Raw genomic sequence first — 9,263 nt, forward strand, 5'->3', positions numbered from 1 at the left:
CGTTGCAGTTGTATTCTTGGTGATTGGTACAGTGCCCAGCATACAGAAGGTGCTTAAAGAATGCTTGGTGAAGTCACTGTCTCCATTTGACACTCTCATAGGCACCTACTCTAAACCGGCCCCAAGCCAGCTACAGTGAGTACAAACAGCAGAGTAGAAATGTTCCCTACCCCAAAGAGGCTGCTGCTGTCCAGCGAGGATCCACACATCCACAGGTGGGTGAGGACAAAGTAGATACGGGGGACAGCAAGGCAGGAGCAGAGAGCCCTAAATCCCAGGCGAGCAGGAAGGGCCTCGTGTCACTGATAGAACCTGAGCTAGGGATTCTAAGGGGGGAGACACACGATTCCTCTAGCCCACTAAAGTCCCAAGGATGTGGATGACCACGTTCCCAGTGCCCACCAGCGCAGCGGCACACATTGTACAAAGTGCAAACACCACAAGACCCATCACATTTCCCAATTTTTTAAGAATAACCAATGTAGAATGACTACAAGGGTGCCTAAGCACAGGGCACAGAGCCCTGGAGCTGAAGACGAAGGCCCCGGCTTTGTATTCTGCCTCTGCCGTGGGGACTCTGGGTGAGTGATTTTACCTTGGTGGCCTCTTCCAGCTCTCGACCCATGATGCCACGCTGGAACAGGAGCTGAAGGGCATCGTGTATAGTCCTGGGGAGGGACAGAAGAAGGGACAAGAAGACCTGGGAGAGGGAGACTGCTGACATAGGCAACCTCAAGAACAGACAAACCAATGGCCTCATTTCACAGAGGAGGAAAGACAAGGAAGCGAAGGAGATTCGGTCAAAATCACCCTAGAACCTGGGCCTGCAGACTTCCCTGGGGCCCCACACAGCCCTTTCAGACCTGATGACTGGACAATTAATTCTCGTGATGACTTCCTGTGCATCCTGTGATAGCTTGCCTTGTACAGGTCTGTTTGCCTGCGGCCACCTCCACCAGCCTGTGAGCCCCTTTGTCTCCTCAGTGCTTAGCACAGCGTCTGGCACACAATACGAGCTTTGTGAAATGTTTGACAGTGCCCACTTCTAAAGCACCTTATGGTATCCACAGTGCTTTCCTCTCAACAGCCCTGGGAGAAAAGGAGTTCACACACTCTATCCCTTCCAGGAGAGGAAATGGAGATGAGGGGACTGGCTAAGTGTGTGGCAAAGCCAAGGCTCCTGACTCCAAGTTCGATGTTCTTCCCAAGCCCCCTAGGGCAGCCCTCGAGTCACAGGAGGCTGATTAAGGCATAAAAGCACTGCTTCTCCTGCTCGTTAGCAGGGGTGAGCCTGCTGTCTATCACGGACCCCAGAGACCCCAGCAGGCTGAGACTAGGGTTCACTAATAAGGACGTACAACCAGAGCCTGTTACACAGGAAACTGCTCAACAACGTGGAATAATGTGCTAAGTTAAGACAGCTTCCTTTTTTTTTTTTTTTTGCTTTGCTGTTCTTTCATTATGGAGAGGCAGCATGCGTAGAGGATGGACACCTGGACACCAAGGCAGGAAGAACAGGGTTCCAACCCTACCCTGACTCTCGCTAGCTTCGTGATCTTGGCCAAGTCACTTAACACTTTTTGTCACCTGTAAGCGGGGATATTAATGGCTACACCAGCCACCTCATGGGGCTGCCGAGACGCTCAAATTTTCACAACTTTTCCTTTGAATGCCCAATGAAATGAAATACTAGCGTAGGGTACTTAAGCTGGGGTCCATGAACTCCCTTTTAAAATTCTGCTAACTCCACGCCACAATAACTGGTTTCCTCTGTAGTCCGATGTGTTCTACTTTATGCATTTAAAAACATGACTAAAAAAACAAACAAAAAACCCCCCATGATTCTGAGGAGGGCACCAGAAGCTTCACTAGGCTGGGGCCAAGGGGATCCGTAAACGAACGAGGCTCAACACTCTTGCTTTAGAACAACAAAATCACTGTGCTAAACTCCAGGAGTGCAAAGAAAAGCAAAAGACAATTCTGGGCCCAGAGGAGCTCCCGGGCTGACGGGGGAGACACCAGGCAGACAACCACACACAAACAAGAGAACAGGGATCGCTGCAGCCAATCACCAGAGGGTGGGATTTTAGCTGGGCCAGGATGGGGAGGCACAAAGGGAGGGCGAGAGTCAGGAGCTGGATGCCCAGAGCAACGAGGAGGAAGGCGGCACCAAGGAACAAAGGCCTCTGGGGGGATTTCCAGAATGGGGGGCTGCGCTCTTACAGAGTTTACCCTCTGAGAAGAGCTTGTCAATTCTCCATCAGAAGCCCCTCTCCCATCTTCGTCCCAGCCAAGGTCAGGGCCCTGCTCCAGCTCCCTGGATCGCTCCAAGCCTCCCTGTTTCCAGGCTTTCCCCTCTCCAATCCACATCAGCTGCCAAGTTTTAGGATCTTCTGAAAGCACACATGGGGCCACTAGCTGCTCAGAATTTCAAGAGGCTTTCCTGCTCCAAATCTGAAGTCCTTGATGGGCTCCCTTTCCAGATTTATCATCCACAGCTCCTCGTAACATGCCAAGCCAAGTCCCCCTCTGCTGCTCCTTGCACACCTCCATGCCTCTTGTACAGGCTGCGTCCCAGGCCCAGAACACGCTCAGAATCCCTAACAGCCTTCGAAGCTCCACTCAGAAGCCCCACCCTACCTGAGGCCCCACCAGATAACCTCCTATTTATTTTCCAGCTATGTGTATGTGCACATCCCTCCCCCCACCACAAACTGCCTGAGAACAGGGATTGTCCGACTTTTCTTTCTCTCTGTCAGCACAGTGCCTGGAACACAGATGTTTAATCAATGCTTACTGACTAACCGCAGAGATCCTTTTCTCTTGGCATTCCTTTTGAGGAAGAAAGGCAACTAGAAAACTTAATTCCTGATTTATTTTGATGGCAATATAGAAAAATGCAGAGAAAATAATTTAACAAACAAAAAAATAAGTATCAGGAACACTCTACAACACCGGGAATCCCTTAGAACACAGGAACGTTGGTTCTTTCTCAATGAAATCACAGCATCTTCGCTCCCTACTTGACAAACTGACACCATCTTGACCTGACATATTAAATGTTGGAGCAAATGCACCAGGGCCCTTGGGGGTTATCATAAAACAAGTTTCTAATATTTCCCTCGATCATTTTCCAAAGGCGGCAGAGAAATGGACAAAGGGCAACGAAAGGTAAGAAAACAACCCACAGAAAAGCTGGGGAGAGGACATCTCGGCAGGGGCACAGACGAGCCCCGGATGCTTCTCAAAGAATCACGCGTGATGGCAGGTCACAATCCCATAGACTACCCTCCATTCTATTCCTCACACATTGATGTGTTAGCGTCTGCTAAGTCTGTAATAGAAACAACTTTTAAATGGGGTGAAGAGCTCTACTTTAATTCCTGGGCAACCCCTTCTAACTGTTCTCTCAGCTTACCAAAGTCACTGGCTCCCCTGCCCACATCAGCCTGAAGCCAGCATCCTAAAAGTTAAAGGAGAAGCAACGACCCACTTTATACTAGCTCAGGAAATCCCAAATCAGCTGTCTCTCTAGAGTCCTGAAAGGTACCGAGGTAAAAAGATGCTCCCACACGCACATCCGAAGCTAGCCAATGAGGGTCTGGACCCCCAGGAGGTCCCCATTCAAGCAGCATGTTTGGCCCCCTCCCACTGAGAAATGACAGCGATGAAATCACGGCAGGGAGCTTAGAAGCATTTCTACGAACTGCTGCAGGGGGGGCTATCCAGGAACCAGAAAACCACATACAGAAAACAAGAAAGACCACCCAGCTTGAGGTGTAATGACCAAGCTCGGCCGTCCTCTCAGAACAAACACCAATCCTCCAAAGTTCTTACATCTGAGGCCAACAGAAGCCCCATGGGAAAAGGGGAAGAGTGGGGAATCTCAGAGGGTGTGTTAACAACCCAGACTGAGACCTCCCTCCGTGCTCCCAAAGCCACTGTTTGAGTTTGAAGGCTCTGACACTGCCCAGGGGGCCATCTCTGCTCTGTTCTGCATAAACCTCATTATAGAGCTGGGCCTACAGGCGTACCTGCAAATGGCCTCCACCTTAGTGATAACCCATCACACCTGAGCTCTGAAAGACGTCCCCACACACCCTGGCAGGCCCCAAAGCAGTCACTTTTACTAACCGGAATTTTGTTTTGAGCCTGACGATCCTCCCTGCTCGACCTTGGCTTTCTTCTTCTTAGAAGATGAGGACGACTCAGAAAGTGCTGGACGTTTTTCTACTGATGGATTGGAGAGGGCTCGTTTCTTGAAGAGCTCGCGTTCTTTTAACAAGCTCGGATCCATAATGCTGTAAAAACAAAAATAATTATGACATAAAAAAAGCCAAGAAGATTTTCAAGGGCACAGGATAAGCTGATTTTGAAAAAAATCAGGTGCAATTAAAAGAAGAGAATTTTGGGCCAATGATGGTCATTAAATCGAAAGACCACTCAAATTATGCTTACTGTCTGCCAAGTGAAAAAGGCTCTGAGACTAGTGGACTCAGTCTTATTCAATAACTTTATTAACAATTTAAATAAAAATATAGCAGCCCAACGAATATGTGTATAACAAGACCTGAATGAAAAAAAACTATTTCAACGAGTTACAAAACGTGGGCTGAAATGAAGAATATTTAACATGACAGAGAACGAGTAAGAGTGTGAGAGAGAGAGAAGGGAAGAGGAGGAGGTGGGGAGAGGGAGTGAGTCAGAGAAAGGGCAGGAGCCTAGGTCTTTTACTCAACGCCTAGCATTATGCTAAGCAACAAGGATACACGAGGCAGCCAAGCCTCCCTACCTCAAGGGGCTTATGTGAGGACACCTCCAAAGTCCCGCAATCTGATTCAAACGCTCAACAAGAAGCAGAGGGAGAAAGACCTGGCTCAACAGCAGCTCCTGTGAAAACCACCAACGACCACAAAGCTGGGAGTCTAATAAGCACAATCTTCCTAGCAGCTGACACGTGACCAAGCTCGTTAAGAGGCTGGCCCGCTCATTAGCCACATTAAAGAAACAAGACTCTCCAAGAAGGACGATTTCCATAACCAGCTTCAGGTGGGTCCATGCTGGGGCCCGAATGTCCCACGGCCCCTCACCCCACTGTTCCTGTGCTTCCTCCCTGTATCAGTAAGGCAAGGCTCATGACATCGATGGTGACGTGAACATGCCTGCAGAATTTGGAATCACAAGTCTAAGAGACTCTGCATAGAAGGCAGAAGTAAAGCACTGATTCAGACACCAGAGGATCAAAGCCCAGAACCAATAACCCCAATTTGACACAGCAGTAATTGCATCCCCCAAACCAGTAACTCCACCTCAATGTGACAGTGTTTCCACAATCCGGCTAGCAGCTTCTGTGGGGGTGTAAGATCCACCCACAGCCAGCAACCGGAAAGCTGCCGGCATGCTGGGAAAGCACAGGTTCTTTTGATCTGCCTTAATAAGGAAAGCAAGGTGAAGGGGCTGACAAGTTTACTTTAATCCAGCACACAGACAGCATTCAGTTAGTTCAGGGGGAAAAGCCAGCATCCTGAACTTCAGAACAAAATACAAACAAATTACAAACATCAACAGACAGACCCAATACAATTCAAAGTTACCAACATCTAGGTTCAGCCCGGGAGCTCAGAACAAGGGCTGGCCCAGAGTCATGTGCACCACCACTGCTGCGGCAAAGAGCTCCAAAGAACAAACAGCCACCCCCTGGTTTTTATATCTTTTTCAGCATCAGGGGTGAGTCACACATGCGACTCACCCACATGACCTAGAATCACCACAAAGAGGAGGACTTAAACCCATGTGGTCTAAGAGCCTCTGCTGTCCCAGACATGTAAACTAGGCCCTCCCTGGAGCTAGCCCCACCTTGGGCCCCACCTTAGTTGCCAATCCACACCTACTAAGGTTTTACACCTAATAGGTTTGGGCCTGGGGCTTAGCACCTAGTAAGGCTCAGTCAAAGACACCGAATTAATCAAAGGGAACAAAGGCCAAACTCTTCAAGGGCACTTGCTGAATGAAGCACTAAGGAGCCCATTTTGATTGCCACAACAAAGAACCTTCCCCTGTGCTGGGGCCTCCCCATAAACACTCCCCAATCCTAAGGGTCTGCCGGCCGGGATCCTGTCCTCCCACAGGTCTCAGAGCCCCTCTGGTTCTCTAGACCCCACAGCTCCCCAGTCTGAGCTCAATGGTTACCCGTGGGTATGTACTCGGTGTGGGCCTGCCTACAAGCCCGCCTCTCCTGTTCAAGCTTCCCTTCACGAGCTCCACCTGAGGCCTCTGGGATGGCATTAGCAACACACCCCAGCCAGCCAGGGCTGCACCAAGACTTCCCAGGCAAGAAGAGATCCAGCTGGGATCCTGCTGGTGGATGGGAGGAGCGCCCAGAGAGAGCTGACTAAGCTTGGCTCTTATGCTCTCATTGGGTCGAGGAGGAAGCAGGTCATTACGATGGGCACACCTGCTCTGGAGACAGGACGGTGACTGGCCCTGGCTCCCACAACAAAGGGCAGAGATGGAAACTGAGCCCAGGTCTTCCTGACCCCAAGGCTGGCTCTCCACCCACCAAACCACTTGTCTCTTCAGGCTACTACCATGGGCAGGGTGGCTCAATGCGCTACTGGACGCAGGACACGCCTCAGAAGCACCCCAAAGCCCCTCGGACCATCCCCAGACACTCGCTAGCTCTGGGACCCTCAGAGTGTCTCCGCTGTCAGTGGGTGGGTGGTCGTGAGCGTGGAGAATCTGTGACAGCACTTTGTAAACCTGGGAGCCCTCAGAAGAGACCAAGGTAAGGCCTTGGCTGCCAGGCTGCCCCCCTGGAGCCACGCCTGGGCTACTTGAAGGGACTCCCTCCGCCTCCCTGGCAGCTCTTCCACTACCCAGGACACACGGGGAGCTCAGCTCCGCCCTGCCCCACACCCCAGCACCAGCCCGGCTCTGCACAAGCCAATGCCACAAGCTTGGCCTTGCAGCCTGGGGGCTCTGGGGGGGCCATGGGGGGCGGGGACTGTCCTCCAGGCTCAGCTGCTGGATCTGCCCCCCCCCCCCCACCACGTGGGCTTAGGTCCAGGACGAGGTGCCAGCTTCTCAGCCAGCCTGTAAAGCCCTTCACTAGCGGCTCCCAGGGTGGTCGATCCACAAGCCCTGATTTCGACTTCCTCACACCTGGCCCAGGCAGGGGGCAGATCCCGGCTGGGAGGACGCCCCGCCTAAGGTCCAATCCTGCCGGGTAAGAGGGGCAGAGGGCCAGGGATGAGATGTGGGGGCTTCCGGTGGGGAGGGGGCCCTTCTGTGTCGACAGCAGGGGTCTTGGTGCTTCTGGAGCTAAGCCCTCCGCATGTAGTAGGTGTTTAATCAGTGTGGATCGAGACCCTCTCTGCCCCCTCCCGCTCTCTAGCCTGCCGGCCTGGGTGAGGCGCCCCCTCCCCAGTCTCACTCTGGGACCCCGGGGGTGGGGTCCTGCCGACTCTAGCTGCGGCGCGGACTGGCCCTCGCCCCCAGGCTTCATCTCCTCCCTCTGGGCATTTCCACCCGCCGCGCCCGGCACGCTTGCCTGCCCTATCCCGCCTACGTCTCCCCCTCCTCCCAACGTCGGACGGCCTCCCTCTGCCCCCCTCCTCTCACTCGGACGCACAAAGCTCCGGGGCCGAACCGCCGGCAGGAAGGGGGTCCGGCTCAGCCCCAAGGGCTTGACTACCCTCCTTCTCTCCGGGAGACACCCGGGTAGCCCCAGGTTCGGAGCCCCGGAGGGGGGAGGGAGCATGAGGGGGCCGGGCTCCACGTGGGGGCCGGGCGCACGCGCACTGGGGCCGGGAAAGGGAAGGGCGCACGCGCACTGGAGCGGGCGGGAAGGGCGCACGCGCACTGGAGCGGGCGGGAAGGGCGCACGCGCTCTGAGGGCCGGTCAGGGGAGGGGCGTGCACCCACCTGCGCGGGGGGAGGGGGGAGGGGCAGGAGCCGCCGCTTGGTGGCCCGGCCTCCGCCGCCGCTGCCCCTGCTTCACTCCGTCTTAGGCCGGCCCGGTCCTTCGCGTCCCGTCAGCGCCTGCACTTGCCCGCTGGCTCGGCCATCCGCCGCGGACTTCCGGCTCGGGGTCTCAGTTCGGACGGCAGAAGCGACGACTCAAACCCCGGGCTCCGAAGCCGCTTCCTACTCCGGAGTCTGGGGAAGAGGCGGGCGGCCGGTGCGCCTGCGCCGCCTGCGTCATGACGTCACCGCACGCGCCCAGGGACACGCGGCGGCGCGGAGAAAGGCGGAGGCGCGTCGTTGTCGGTTGCCTTGGCGACGGACGTGCGTTTTGCCGCAAAGGCCTCTGGGCCCCGCCCCATCCCGCAACCAGCTGACCAAGCGGTGGCCGCTGGGAGGGGCAGTGCTACGGAGGGTCAGCTGACCCGGGAAGAACCTGCCGCGCATCCTCCCATGTACTCCTGGCCCCCACCAAGAGGGGGCGCGGGTGCCCGCCAGTCGTCCGGCCACGAGAGGGCGCCGCAGCGCGCAGAAGTGGGAGTTCAAATGCTGCCCCTGGCCCTCAGCCCGTGCCCTGGCATGCAGGAGACGCTACCGTAATGGTTTTTCTCTCCAGCCCTAAGGCGTGCACACGCCAGGAGCCTGTACCAGGGAGAAAGAATGGTCCTCCCTTAGACTGACAAGCGCGACTTTGCACACAGTAGGCACTTAATAAGTGCTTATTTAATGAATGGCCTGGCAAGAGGGTGCCCTGGACAGGTACCAGCTTGGAGAAGCCCCCCTGCCAATGTTCCTGTAGATCAAACAGACTCCTCTGGCTGGCGTGGAGAAGCCCTTCACCGAGGACCCTTCCTACATTTCCCCCTCCTCTCCACCATCTCCAGTCTCCACACCTTTGAACTAGCTGCCCCCAGGCCCTCATGCCAGGAGCACCCTCTCTCCTCCCCTCCAGCTCTTGGAATCCAACCTTGAAGAAAGCTTTCCCGGTCTCTCCAGCTGCTGGGCCCCCACCCTCGAACCACCTGGTATACCTTTCCTTGCCCTGTCTCCTCCCTCTGGGACGTCTGGCCCTTCAGAAAGCTGGTCTGCTCACGGGCGGGTCACAGATACACCAAGACCCTCATCGACGTCTTAGGAAATGGGCGCATTTACCAATGTGAGCAGGGTCTCCCTGAAAATGCCACTCTAGACGCCCACAGGGGCCCCTCTTTCCAACAAAGGCCACGTTCTTCAGACCGGACTTCAAGATGACTGTTTAAAACCCAGCAGAAGCAGCAGAAAGGGGCCCTGTGACTTCTCCA

General features: G+C 54.6%; 1 protein-coding gene across 2 annotated transcripts in view; it reads right to left on the reverse strand.

Annotated features, from left to right (window-relative positions):
• Positions 1–8,174, reverse strand: part of GTF2E2 (general transcription factor IIE subunit 2) — an 84,566-nt gene extending 76,392 nt beyond the window's left edge. The window contains exons 1-2 of one of the 2 annotated variants that reach the window (XM_036764684.1): positions 7,924–8,174; positions 4,135–4,301 (exon numbers count right to left, since the gene is read on the reverse strand). In XM_036764684.1, coding sequence (XP_036620579.1) covers positions 4,135–4,297 — 163 coding nt within the window. In that variant the 5' untranslated portion in view covers positions 4,298–4,301; positions 7,924–8,174. Of the gene's footprint in view, positions 1–4,134; positions 4,302–7,630; positions 7,722–7,923 lie in introns of those variants that run through there. The other variant, XM_036764685.1, reaches the window with a different exon arrangement.
• Between the last annotated feature and the right edge of the window lie 1,089 nt (positions 8,175–9,263).

Source organism: Trichosurus vulpecula, chromosome 6 (assembly GCF_011100635.1).
Source record: "Trichosurus vulpecula isolate mTriVul1 chromosome 6, mTriVul1.pri, whole genome shotgun sequence".
Taxonomy (NCBI): Eukaryota; Metazoa; Chordata; class Mammalia; order Diprotodontia; family Phalangeridae; genus Trichosurus; species Trichosurus vulpecula.